The sequence below is a fragment of the Hirsutella rhossiliensis genome (assembly GCF_020360975.1).
Source record: "Hirsutella rhossiliensis strain HR02 chromosome Unknown scaffold00003, whole genome shotgun sequence".
Taxonomy (NCBI): Eukaryota; Fungi; Ascomycota; class Sordariomycetes; order Hypocreales; family Ophiocordycipitaceae; genus Hirsutella; species Hirsutella rhossiliensis.
Window position 1 is genome coordinate 3,516,336 of NW_025408669.1, and position 13,316 is coordinate 3,529,651.

Here is a 13,316-nt window from a genome sequence, read left to right on the forward strand (position 1 = left end):
CCGGATGCCCGCCCTCCTTGGCACGGAGCCGCCATCCGCGTCACAAGACACGTTGAAGCACCTCAAAGCATGTTCTTGTGCGGTGCCTGCCGCGGCGCGCTCGTGAGACATTCATTGCCCTGGGAGCCATCGCTGATGGGAGATGGGGATGTAAACAAGGCGAATGCATCTGGGGATAGCCTCCACCTGTCAACGGGAGCGCCCGGATACGCTGGAGACACGTCATCGCCAAGACCCGGAAGTCTAACGGCGGCGGGCTGGCGCTGCGTTGGAGCTGGACGACTTCTCGTGGCATGCATCGGGACGGCAAAGGCCGCGGCTAGCGCCGGCTCCGAGGAGGACAGCCAGGCGCGGCCTATACACGTCCCCTTCCATCCACCGTGGTTCTCATCTGGTCCCATGAATGCGGAGATGCGATACGTGACTGGAGACTACCGGCTAAGCGCAGCGCAGCGCTTTTGGACATCTTGTGCATGGGCACCGACGACATGGCGTATGCCGATGCTCATGGCCGGTGGACGCTAGACCAAGGCTTTAGGAGAGGAAGCCGTCCCCGGGCGAGCTACTGCACGACATGGATGCCCGTGGTTCTGTCTTCTGTCGATATCCCTAGCTTGCCCCGTTGTTCCGAATAGCATCATGAACAATGTCGGCAGGGATGCAGACGAGCAGCTCATACAGGCACGAGTGTGCCGCCAAGAGAGCGCTTAACCCGGCCACCCACCACCAGCTCGTGCGGCTAGCCAAGGTCACGACGCAGAGCACACGCAGGCGTGATCTAGGAGCCGCAGAACCTTGATCCCCTCCTCTCCATAGGCTACCGTTCGGCAAGGGACATGGTTTTCTCTCCTGCTTCCTCACCCACATTTATGCTTAGCCCGGTAGCAGCTCGCACCATGTGTCATTGCCAAGGCCAAGTGCGCGGGTTAGTTTAGCTCGACATAGGCTTCAACTTTAGGTTTCCCCATGGTACCCGAGTCCTTGGTGACAGAGTATGGGCTTCGGATGACCGCTGTAGCCTTGGCGTCCGAGCAGGTCCCAGCATCCCTATGCGCACGCCATCCGGGAAGCTTCGATTGACTGTTCAGCACACCCCGTGCGTGACTAGATGCTCGACATCCAGTGACCACCCCCTTTTCTGTAAACGGTCTTGAGGACTACTCAAAGCCGCGAGAGCATTTGGGTGCCTCGCTCCCCTCGTTCTCTATCCCTCTCTCGAACTCCATCTCAAAGGCCCGATACCCGCCCATGTGGTTGACGTTGCCGCCACGTCCGACCAAGCGGGCCACATGGCCGACGGGCCACCATGACTGGTCCGTAGACCCACGATCCCAGGGCATCGTGAACGCGGAGGCCCGCCCCCGGCCACCACGCGGCGCACTGACGGGCCAGCATAGCCCAGGGAGAAGACCCCGCGCGCGCGCCCGCCTCCGGGTGGAAGCGTCGGGGGAAGAAAGCCACGATGGCGGCGTCGTCTCGTCCCCCCTTTGTGGGTTGCTGGCCCCATGTGCTGGCGCAACGCTCTTGTTTTTACCCCCACGATTGTTTGCGCGGGCTGTGCCCTGGCCTCTACGGTTGGAGCCGAGGCCTGCGCGCGCTGGGTCTGGCGGGTGACGATGGCGGAGGAAGAGAGCCGCCAAATTTGCAAAGTCTAGAATAAAGACGGCCGGGCAAACTGAATGTCGCGCAGTAACGATGGAATTGTATGCATGTATGGTGTATTAACGAGACTACCCCGCATTAGCCGCCTTTGCAGGCACAAGTCTTTCCCCCCCCCTTCTGCCCATGGAATCCAAACAAGGAGAACTGCCCACCGACGCCATTCAACTACATGAGATGGGATGAGAAAAGAAAAGGCCCTTGCCCATGTCTGTCCCCCGTCTCCAGACATCTGCAATCAGCTTCGCAACCTGTAGGCCGGCTCCAGGCCGTGACTCATGCCGTCCAGCAGCACGAGCCCGTCCTGCCTCGCCGCCGCCGCCAGCAACGCACTGGGGACCGTATGAGCCGTTGGGGGCGGCGGCGGCGGCGACGGGGGCAGGGGCGGCAACGGCGAGGACAGCGAAGAAATGCCGCTCTCCCTGCGTGTGTTGGCGGTGTAAGCACCCGGCAGCGGCGACATCTTTTTGCGCTCAACGTCAGCATAAGTCGTACGGGGGAGATATCAAGGGCCCGACTCACAAACGGAGACATTCTCTCGTGAATCTCGTTGTGTATCCGCGCAGCCCTCTCTAAGCCCTCCACTTCCCAGCGCACGGCGATGAGCGACGGCGCATCGAGGACCCATTGTCTGATGTCGGTGGACAGGGCGCGAAAGCCGGGGGCGCTGGCGCTGGCAAACTTGCACATGTGCGCGTGCGTCGCCTCGACCCCATAGTACGTCACGCCGGGGAGCTGGGGGCTGGCCGAATTGGCGTCAACCACGATGATCCTGGTCCAGCTGTTAGCAATTCCAACTCGTCGACTCGTGAGTAGTAAAGATATCGACGGCCAGTCCTTTCTCTCGTACTGGCCTAAGAAGATAGAGGACACCATGAGATCAAGAAAAGGAGAAACGTACTTGGTGCCTTTAATGTCCGTTTTGTGGTTCTCGTGCACCATGTGGATGCGGAAACGCTGGTAAATGTCCAGAAAATGGTTGTTGATATTCGACAGCGTCTCACTGTCTTTTTTGAGAGTCTTGAGGAGTACCGACTCGGACTCGAAAAACCTCTTGGGCACAATGGCGTCGGACATGCCCTGCAGCACCAAGCCCCACGTCGCCATGTCGGAGCCCGTGTGTGGCGTGCCGAGGAAGAAGAGGCCATAGGTTGAGACGTAGATGGAGCGGTAGTCCTCGTGGTGCGCCGTCCGCAGGTCGTTGGAATATAGCAGGGCCCTCTTGACCATGATGCCGCCCAGGCTGTGGCATACCCAAATGATGGGATTCTTGAACGTGCCCTCGCTCCTGCGGAAGAGTGTCAGGCTCGTCACGAGGGTCTGCGCATGCTGGTGGGTGAAGTTGTCGCTCGCACTGCGGTCGTTCTTCCTCGAATAGACATCGGCGTTGTATCCGTATACCAAGATGTTGGCTTGGGCACCCTTGAGCGACGCGGGCAGAAGGTCCAGGGGCCAAAAGATGCCGTTCTTGGCGGTCCACGTCATGTCGGGGGTGCCGTTCAGGCCGTGGACGAGGACAATGTCGACTTTGGCATCGGGGTGCGTGTACACGGCAGTGGTCTCGTAGCGAGCAATCGATCGATTCACTGAGCCCTATGGCCAAGCCTCGGTGAGCATTTGATACTCAAGGCAGGAAAGCATATTGTGTAGCCTCTTATGCTGCCAAGAACTGGGGACAGGGTCCTTGCCATACCATGCTGCCCAAATGAGAAGCAATCTGGGAACAAGTCTCTCGGAGTGGAAGAAACTAGGGTCGAAACAATGGAAACTCGAGGACCAGGACAGCTATTCACCACAACGGTAGAGTCGAGCGACCGAAGGAGACGCTCGCCCCTTTATACACATGAATATTGACGTGTCCGAGGGCCTCAGGATTTGCAAAGGTGGACACGACCACATGCTGCGCAATGCAGAGGACGGCCTGATGGATGGTTGCACAGCAAGGAGAATAGTCGGACTCGCAACCACACACACGATTTGGTGGGCGACGGCTAGCCAAGTGCCGCAGCAGGTTTGAACCTGGCATAAGGAACAGGCGTGTGCGACACCCATCCATATTCCGGCCCGGAGTCGGGCGACTTAAGCCCAGAATAGACCAGCAAAGTCGCGGGTGTGGCTCGGCGAGAGCCTCGAGGGGCGGGCCAGGCGGTGGTAAGGCCTGCTATCGCCCGTCGCGTGCTGTCCGGTACGGGAGAGACGCAACTTGGCCAGCGGGAGCGTCGAGCGAGTGGCGGAAATCGCCTTGGGCGCCAGCGTGAGCCCAAGAGAGAAAGTTCTGGCGTCTCATGGCTCCTCTTGGACGTGGCCATATGGGCGTCGAGCAGAGCTCAAGTCTGTGGCAGGCTTGCTTGGACTCTGTGGTAAAAAGTGGCCCGCCCAGATGAGAATGGGAAAGCTTGACATCTGACACTGGCCCTCTGCGGCCTGTCTCCCAGCATGCTGTGGGCGAAGGTCGGGTGGAGGGCCGATGCAGGCAGCATCGCCTCAGGCAATTCATGCAGCAGCCATTGGGCCGGCAAGGGCTGAGTGGATCTCCATGTGCATGCTTTGCGTCGCGCTCGCTTCGTATGAGACTCGGCCGGTCGAGCACCTGACGATCCGCGATCACCTTGGGGAGGCACGCGTCTCTGTGATTGGTCACCTGGCAGGCCACCTTTTCCGGGACGGTGACTGCTCTCGCGGAGGGTTGCGGCCAAGCTTCACGGTTGCATTGCCGTAGCTTTCCACCACCACCCAAACTGCGACGCGTCCCACCCCACTCGAGGGCACCATGTGAGGGACGGCTCGAGGAACTCTTCTGATTCGACCGTGGTCAGAGGCGGCGGCCCAGTTCGGTTCCCTCTGCCGCCAGTAGCCTCGCGTCAGGTGAAACCTCGAAGCGGGGCATTGCAACGCGCTTCAAACAAGTCTTTTGTGAATGGTGATGAAAAATCCTTCCTCGCTTGCGACGTCGCAGCAATCGCGTTGAATGAGTCTTGGGCCGCGAGGACAGGCTCCGCCACAGTGACCTCTGGCGATCTCGTAGCTCGCGGCCATTGTTGGTCTGATTTTGTGCCACGAGGATGCTTCATACATCGTGTGGGCGACTTGCCGGACCCATCGGCTTTAATCCCGGGGGGCGAGCATGACGACATATTCCCTCGTGCTGTGCCCAAACAGTATCATGTCCTTGTGCCTGAGCTCGAGATAGCGGCTCGGGGGAACGGCGCCGTCGTTGAGGACAGTGCCGTTGGCGCTATCGAGGTCGAGCAGATAGGGCTTGACCTTTCCCATCTTGTCGCCAAACTCGTTCCTCTTCTCCATGTAGCGGAATTGGATGGCGGCGTGCTGCTTGCTGATGCTGGGATGCTCGGCCATGACGTCGGCCACGCCAGAGTCTCTTCCCACGAGCCAGCAGCTCTTGAGGTTGAGGTCGATAGTGTCCACAATGTGGCTGCCCTTGAACACAAAAAGCTTCCACTGGTCGCGTGGCGACGGCTTACGTGCCTCGGATGGCTCGTGATACTTGAGTGTGGTGGACGTCCCATCGGCCTGGACGACCGAGTTGGAGGCGGCGGCCAAAACCCCTGTATTGCCCCAGTTTGGCTTGTCTTTCTCTTTGTCGGGTGCCTCTTCGCCATTGTTGGTGGCAAAGAAGTCTTTCTGCGACGGCAGCGGTCCGCGGTGCTTGATCAGGCTCTTTGGCTGCCTGCTCGAGTCGTCGCGATCAGCGTCGTCATCGGCAGAAGGACGGCGGGCGCTTCTTCCGTCATCGCGGGAGCGGCGTCGTCTCCGGTCACGGCCAGGGCTCCTTTCCCTGCCTCGATCGCGGCCGGGGCTTTTGTCTCTTCCTCGGTCACGGCCACGTTCGCTGTCGTGGTCTCGCTGCCGATGGTGGTGTCGCCGATGCGAAGATTCAGGGGTTCGCGAGCGCCGTCTTGGGCGAGAGGAGCCGCGGCCAGAGCGTCTTTCTCTTCGGCAGTCCCGATGCTGATGCCTGCCAAGGTCGACTGCACTGTCTTCCTCGTCGCGTCGCCTCGACGCGTGAGATTCGGCCGGGGCCATGCTGCGCCGCTGAGGTTGTGTCTTTCCTTACGAGCGGGGGTAGAAATGTCTTTGGGGCGCAGGACCTGATGTTAAAACTCGATTTCCTTTGTGTCGAAGACTGGAGCGTGCAAAGGCGAAAGAAAGCAAGCGGGAGGGCCAGGGCCAATTGAAGCCGAGCAGCGACGGGAAAAAGTGTCTCCTCAGCCCCGAGCTGGAGATGTTTTTCCTGTTCTTGCTGACCTCATTGCCTCATGTCGGCAGAACGGGTAGGGACCCACTGTAATTAACAACGCATCTCTTGGGGAAAGCCGGCTAGGTACAGTACCATTTGAAGTGACAGCGACGTAGCTTTCTGGGACTCCCAAGTTTCCGCAAAGCGTGGCAGCAACAGATAACAGTATCAGAGACCCATCAAGTACTGGCAGGCTAATCAAGCTCAGTAATTACCTACCTATCCTCTTTCCGATGAGCATTGCTATTCGCATAGCAAGAAGTCTCTATTCGCACAGTACTTCTCAAAATACTCTCTTTTAATTTCCTCATGGCTGCTTAATAGTCAATGCTCAATCTCAAGTACCTTGGAAGTCCCTCTAAAGCCGCGATCTTGCACGTTCGCACTGTACCTCGCGCGGGGGATAAACCCCCGCAGTAGGGACCCCTCCCCTACTGGCTCGGGTGCGTGCTCGAGTGCGCTAGTTCTTAGTAGGTGAGGTAATAGGTAAAGTATAGTAGGCAGTACCTTGGAGTGATATTAAGGCACTTTGAGCTTTAGGTGTTTTGTGCGAATAGCAATACTCTTAGAGTAATACTACCTAGGTAGGTGTATTCACACACACACGCCCTATTTTTGAAGATACGTACCAAAGCCAGCCCGCCCCGCCTATTTGTACCACCCGCGCCTGGCAAGTAGCGGTACCATCCAGTTGCCCGCTCCCGCGCCTGCGCCGCCCGCACATGCGGAGAGAGGGAACTTGATAGCCACGGCTGCTTCTAATCCCAACTCGATGGCATTTCAGATTGTGAAGCGAAGACAAATACGTCTATCCCTGCAAAGCCTGACCGCCATACCTCTCGTCGCACCAGCAGTCCGGACACTGGAAGATGAAGGCGACGTACCAAGACTTGACAACGCTCTTCCACATGTCGGCCGTCACTCCCATCTTGAGGTACTTGGGTCTGTGGCTACTCCAGAACCCTCGCCGCCGCGTCCGATACCTCAGACAGTCGCAACACAGGCCGACTTTCTGGTGGGGCCGCCAGCCGCGTCCATCTCGCGGAGCCAGTCGCCGCAAGAGGAGAAAGATGTCGTCGCAGGTCGACGGCGGGAGGAAACGATGCTTGGCCACCGACGGCACGCGGATCCTCACGAGCGACGACGCCTGGAGCAGCTTCTTGCATGTCAAGGCAAGGCACAGCCGGTCCAGGAAGGAGTTGCTGGCGTTGAAGATGTGGACCAGGATCTCCACGGGCAGGCGGGGCAGGATGCCGCAGGTAATATGGGGCGCTGCTTCAAGGAGCTGGGAAGTCATGGCTTGTCAGAGGACACACGGGACCGCATCGTAACGAGGCGTGTACTAACCCCGCGAGGCCGGACAAACCAGCAATAACACGAATGGTGGACGCTTGGAGGACTCATTTCCTTGTGCTGCACGCGTTGGATGAGCGCGGTATGACTTCGATTCGGGCTCCTAGGAAGAGTGATGTGTGTGTGAGAGATCGTTCAAGGGCGGGATGCCGCACGTGCATGGGTCGCCTGCTACGGCGGTTGCCAGGCCAACCATGTTGAGTCAGCATGAACCCGGAGCGCGTCATACAATTTAGGCGTGCAGCACAGTTGTCAGTTAGTCACGGGCCAGCGTATGGCACAGACCAATGTGTAGTGCAGGCTTAACGCCGTAGGGTGCGCCTACGCATCATAGAGTGCGCCTATTAGCGAGTGGTGACGGAAGCGGACGAGGGCATCAAGGCCACTTCCTAAGGTACCCCATGCGGCAGTTTACTATTACTAGTTATTAGGTCGATGCATTAATTAAGAGAGAGTATATTAACATGAGACATGGTATGCGTGGCTAGGCAGCCATTGCGTTGTTTGCTTGCGCGGAGAAAGTAATTATAAAGCCTAGGAGTCTAGGACAAAGGTTTGCAGAGATTCTTGGGCATGAAAATGTTGTCTATGTACGCGTACAAGCTCCAGAAAGAAATAGGGTCAATCTACGAGACTATCACTATGAGACGGACGCTTCAATTCAACTTCATCATTGGCGGATATGAGGTGCAATAATGCCTGCAGCTCCTCCACGGCGCATGTCTTGCCCAAACAAGCTCCAAGGTGTCGGAAGACCTGGTTCGATTGGAATTGCATATGCTGATCAGTGATGAACTGCCTTCGGAGGCATAATGGGCATCACAATGAAAATATTCAGCCGCCCCTTACACTTTAGAGCAGTGGTGGGAGCAGTAGCTTCAGCCGAAAGCTGAGAGTCTGCAGGCCAGACTGCATTGTACAAGGGCCGGAGCAATTTGCTGCAATGTTTGTCCTCGTCATGTGCACAAGTCGCCTTTAACAACGCAGAATCGTTACCTATCTTAGTTATACCAGATAGATTATCAAGCCGGCCCTTAGCGGGGGGGTATGTTGAGTTGGAACTTGGAAAATGAGGTTGCACAGTTTACTGAGAGCGCGCCTCTAGGACACGCGGGACTCTGGAAGTTGATCAACAGTTATCGCATGGCCTCTCTCATAGACTTAGGGTCGAGGATGCGTTTTAACCTGTCTCATCTACTTCGGGCAAGCCAGGTCAGTCATCTAGATATAGCTCGCGCCACCCGCCTGGCTCTTCAGTTGCTTTTCGCCGGCGCTCTACGGGAGGGGATAGATCAACAAAGTGGACTTTGCCTGGAACCCTTCGTATAACACCCCTGATGTTTGCAGGCCAGAACTTACAGAGCCGAAGAGCCAGGAACACGTTAGTTCTTTATGCGGGGCGGCACTATCTTCACGGCCCTTCTAGTCTAGGGACATATCGTGACGACGACCACCACCTTGGGATTGAAGGCGGAAGAGACAGTGCGCGTTGGTAGAGATTTTTGCTTCTTCAAGCAAGACCGGATCTGGCAATATATCTACCTTGTCGTAGAGCTCCTGATAGTCGGCAGCAATACACACATGTGTGATAGGGAGCAGCACTTTTGGTCGTCGACGCGCTAGTTCCGCAAGAGTCTCGGGGCGTGGCCTGAGAGGGTTCCAGATACGGTATGACAGAAACTTTTAGCTTGCGGTTGCTGCAAGAGATAGATCGTTGAACATGATGAGACGTGCAGTGATTGCCTTCCAAACACCGATGCTCTCTAGCCCTAGTCGCTTCGCTGCTTGGCCGTTTTGCTCGACCTCTCCAGCCCACCACTTGGCGAATGTGGTGCCGTAGTAAATACCTCGAATGATGCACCAACACTCGGAGCCTATTTAGCGTGGGCGATGTAATCGAGCATAGCGATCTATATTACCCTAGTAGGCACCCATGAGAATCAAGGTGTTCTTGTTGACCAGAGGCAGGTGTAGCAGAAGAGGCTTGTGAAGCCACTGGACTTCGTTCTCCCGTAGTGGTAATGAGCTTGGACCGGCCTATAATTCGGCAATGCCTTGGTCCTCGGTGAATTTGAAGAGTATGCGGAGAGTTTTGACCGGAGATGCGCCATTGGACAGCTTGGTCAACTAAATACCCTGGAGAAAGCGAGGAGAATACGGCAGTATCTCCGTTAAGAAAGACGCCAGCCCTTGGATTGACGAGGTTAGTTGTCCTAGTATAGTCATCCATAACGGCATACCGAGTAGGAGCCTAGTAATGTATTTGAAGATGTCGCTGCCTTTGTTGGTGTTCTTCCTTGCTTCCTCGGCGATTGATACATCTGGAAGCAGGTTGGATTGGAGATACAGATCGGTACAGCCGGCAACGGCGCACACGCGACCGACATGGTAACGCATTTCGGGATATTGTGCGTGAGCTCACGATATGTGTCTTGAGTAGCAACGCCGGGATACCAAATACAATCGGGCATCGAGTACGGATCCGACATGTCGGGAACGACGTTGCTCATGATGAGCGGCACGTTACGCGCACGCGCAAACTCTGTGACCGTCGTGCAAGTGATGATGATGACGATGATGATGATGAGTCGAGTCTTTTTGAGGCTAAATGGGGCTGTAGGTGTAAGCATGCAGCGCCGACTCACTTGCCAGTGCTTTAATCTTGGGGTGTTGCAAGACAGAAGTGGGAAACTGCCTAGTCAGGACATCAATCTGGAGGCTCGGCCGGCCCTTCGCATTCAATCCCTTCCTGAAGGAAGATAACTGTAATTTAATTGATATGCACTAATCCTGTCCAGCGACAAGCCCCACGGCATAACGTAACAACATTCGTTAGCAAGCCTCCCCTCACCGCCTTGAAAAGGGGCCTCTGAGCTTCGCTTACCCTCCCCAACAACCAGCAATACCCTGCTCAACCAGAGCTGCAGCAGAATGGACGACGAGCCTCGAGGCTTGCAAATATTGTGTGCGCATTCGACTCCATGTTTCTGGGTATGACAACGATACCAATACACGCCAGCAACTGTCTGTTTTTGGTCCCCCCCCAACACCAAAACCCTCAGAAACGCTACAGAAGAATCGCCTCGCAGTGTCGGTAACTGATCGTCTTCCCCGTCAACCTCCCAACGTCCGTGTCCGCAGCTCGCCGCACTGCCGGCGACTCCTCATCGGCCTCTAGCCAGAGCTCGTCTCCCGGCTCGGCATCGGCCGGAACCAAGGCCAGGGCCCTCGTTTTCCGCCCCAGGGCGATTCTGCGGCTTGTGTCCTTGACGAAAACGTCGAGGAACGATACATTTGTGGCCATGGCGGCTCCCATGTGAGCGCTGCCCCCGACGACTTCCTTGATGAGGTTGCGCCCTTCGAGCGTCCAGAAGCCGCGGAAGTCTTCTGGCTCCGAATAGGCCCCGACGGCCTCGGTAAAGTCCTTGAGCCCCGCCAGGCCGTTGAGCACGGGGCTCAAGAGCCGGACAAAGGAGCTCACGTATTCTTGACGGCTGTGCTCGGCCGTGGGCGCGGGCGACATGGCGTGCATCAGCGTCGCCAGCCGCTCGGGCGGCGGACCCCTGGCCTGGTATGCCAGAGCCAGGAGCGAGACGAGCGGGGTGAGTGACGACATGGATGAGAGGGTGTCGGATAGACCTCCAATGGTGTCTATAAAGACACCATGCTCTATTGTTGTGGGCGGCGACCTGATGCCGCGACAACAACACTGATTGGTTTGATCAACCGTCATCTCGGGATGGCAGCACACCGTACCGAGCAGTGCCCTCATCCTCTTTTCTGTCCACGGCCTAATTAGAGGGGCGCCGCGCCATCTTCTTATTGAGCCCCAAGGGAGGTGTGCATTCCTAGCGCCTTTGAGACTACGTGGCCCGCCAAGCAAGAGCCTCAGCCCCGTCGTCTGGTGACGATGCTGGCGTTTGGCAATGGCCACACGTCTTGCCGCCACTCTTGGCTTTCATACCTGGAAGTGTAAAGAGCGCATGCATGTCGACAAGCACACGATACACAAAAGCACAATGACCTCATGGGGAATCCTTGGGACAAAACGGCAGCCTCCCTGCTTTGTTGTTGGCTGCCTCACCCCGAGATCAAGGCTTTATCGCAAGAACCAGCCAATGTGGTAGGTGGAAGATGAAATCGTGACACGTCGCTTGCATATTGCAAGCCATGTTGGCCGCCTCCCCTTGAAGAGCTGATTTCAAAACATACAGTACATAGTACAGGTCATGTCATCATTACCCTCATAGTACCGAGACAAGGCCACCTCCTGTATCCGCTGCTCCGTTTGATACTCTCGGGGTCCGTTTTCCATACGGATTGCGGAAGTAAAAAGAAAACGGCATCTGGTTGCTGCCCGAGCATCAACCCCTGCACGCACTACAGTACTGCATCTGGGATCGCAGCAGATTTCTGTCAGTTGTCGGAAAAAGGGGCACGGCTCTTGGGCATTTTGCCTCGTAAGCTCTCCCCCGATTCGGGGTAGATCTCTCGATTCGGGGCGGTTGTCCGGCTCGGATACCCGTCATCAACCACGGCAGCTCGAATTTCCCGAATAGCCTCACCCAACAGAGCCAGTCGTGATCAACACAGGCCAGCAGATGTGATCATCCCCAATGCATGGCATCCAACGGGCCTGGTGCGGTGCGGCCGAGACCCCATCCCGGCTGCTTTGCCCGTGCTAAATTACAAGTACGTGTAGGCGCGCGGATCTGGCGTGAAGCACCCTGACGATCCTACGCTACGAGCGGTAGGGAAGAGAGCTGCCAGGGTCTGCCCCTCCACCCACTAAGCAAGAACAAGATCGGGTAGGATGGATCAAGGTCTGGCTCCAAGGGGGCCCGCGAACGTCTGCTAGAGCATGCGTGGCGCGTCAGGTCAGTGTTGCGAGCGCCGCGTCCAGGGGAGAGACAAGACACGGCATGAGGCGCATGTTCCGTTCCTCAAAGCCATCTGACGCGGTGGCAACCCCGAGGCTGGTGTCGAACATGGCGGCGAGTCAAGCGGCGGGCACGTCAAGGGCCCTGGGACGCCCGCCTCGGCCGAGCAGAGTTCAAGGGCAAGCAAAAGCCGAGATCGGCGGCTTGTCTCTTTGCCGCCCCCAGGTCGATTGCCGGCCGGGAGGTGTGGCGCATAGAAACGAGGCACCAGCGAAGCGGCTAAAGGAATAAGAAAGAACCTGATGCTGCACATGGCGCCGGGGCAAACGGCTGTCACGCCGAGAACAACTAGTCCCGCTCCATGCTGTTGTTAGTGTCGATTTGCTCACTTCTCACTTATAGCCTGCTGTAGCTTATGAGACAAGGCCTAAATACGGTACTGTACAGCATGAGCCCACCGCTATCCCTTTAGCAGTGGAGGAGGAGGAGCCCCCAGGCCACTCTGGGTAGGTACCTAGGCAGCCAGTACTGTGCTATAGGTGGCTAGGTACTTTCTAGGCACATGTACAGTACACATTACCCAGGTAATTAATAAGTCGCGCAGGGTGGGCAGAACTTTTGGCACCCGGTTTATTCAGGCAGAATTAATTCTAGTATAAAAGCTCTGTGGCTTCGCAGCCAGATCCAACGGCTTCCCGAAAGGCTGGTCTGGCTTTCAACGGCTTTGACGGGTCTCTTCTGTGCCACTTGACTACTGTTGTGGTAAGAAGATCCCGATGACGACACAAAAATGATGCAACACTCGAGATGTAGCCATCTGTACCAGCTGGGATTGTGACGACTTCTTTCATGGTACAGTACAATTTGCCAGTAAAATGATGCGCCTTTAGCTTGGTTATTTCTTATTGGCCCTAATCCTTGTCTGCCAAGGGGATTAGCAGATCTGACAGAAGAACTTGCATGGCCCAATCGCGTATGTGCCTAGTCTCTCTACAAGGGGGAGGGTGCCTGGCTGAGGACGCCGGCACACCGGCTTTCGCATCCCGCCCGCCGCCTCTGCACTCACATCCCCGCAAAGGATTGATGTGGCTGTCTGGATGCCTAACCGACTAGGGAGCGCCGGTTTGGCCTTGTTGCGTGATTGCCTCGCCGCGCGCTCCTTCGGC

The 13,316-nt window shown here is 56.8% G+C and overlaps 3 protein-coding genes across 3 annotated transcripts; all 3 read right to left on the reverse strand.

The window, feature by feature from the left end:
• Positions 1 to 1,897: 1,897 nt before the first annotated feature.
• On the reverse strand, positions 1,898 to 3,355 carry HRG_03471 (uncharacterized protein; the record flags this gene model as incomplete). Its single annotated transcript, XM_044861942.1, has 4 exons — positions 1,898 to 2,122; positions 2,182 to 2,431; positions 2,561 to 3,252; positions 3,353 to 3,355. 4 exons carry the CDS (start codon positions 3,353 to 3,355, stop codon positions 1,898 to 1,900), a joined length of 1,170 nt encoding a protein of 389 aa, XP_044722968.1.
• A 1,409-nt stretch (positions 3,356 to 4,764) lies between these two features.
• HRG_03472 (FHA domain-containing protein) lies at positions 4,765 to 5,703 on the reverse strand (the record flags this gene model as incomplete). Its single annotated transcript, XM_044861943.1, has 1 exon — positions 4,765 to 5,703. One exon carries the CDS (start codon positions 5,701 to 5,703, stop codon positions 4,765 to 4,767), a length of 939 nt encoding a protein of 312 aa, XP_044722969.1.
• A 4,634-nt stretch (positions 5,704 to 10,337) lies between these two features.
• On the reverse strand, positions 10,338 to 10,886 carry HRG_03473 (uncharacterized protein; the record flags this gene model as incomplete). Its single annotated transcript, XM_044861944.1, has 1 exon — positions 10,338 to 10,886. The coding sequence occupies one exon, from the start codon at positions 10,884 to 10,886 to the stop codon at positions 10,338 to 10,340; it is 549 nt and encodes a 182-aa protein (XP_044722970.1).
• Positions 10,887 to 13,316: the final 2,430 nt, after the last annotated feature.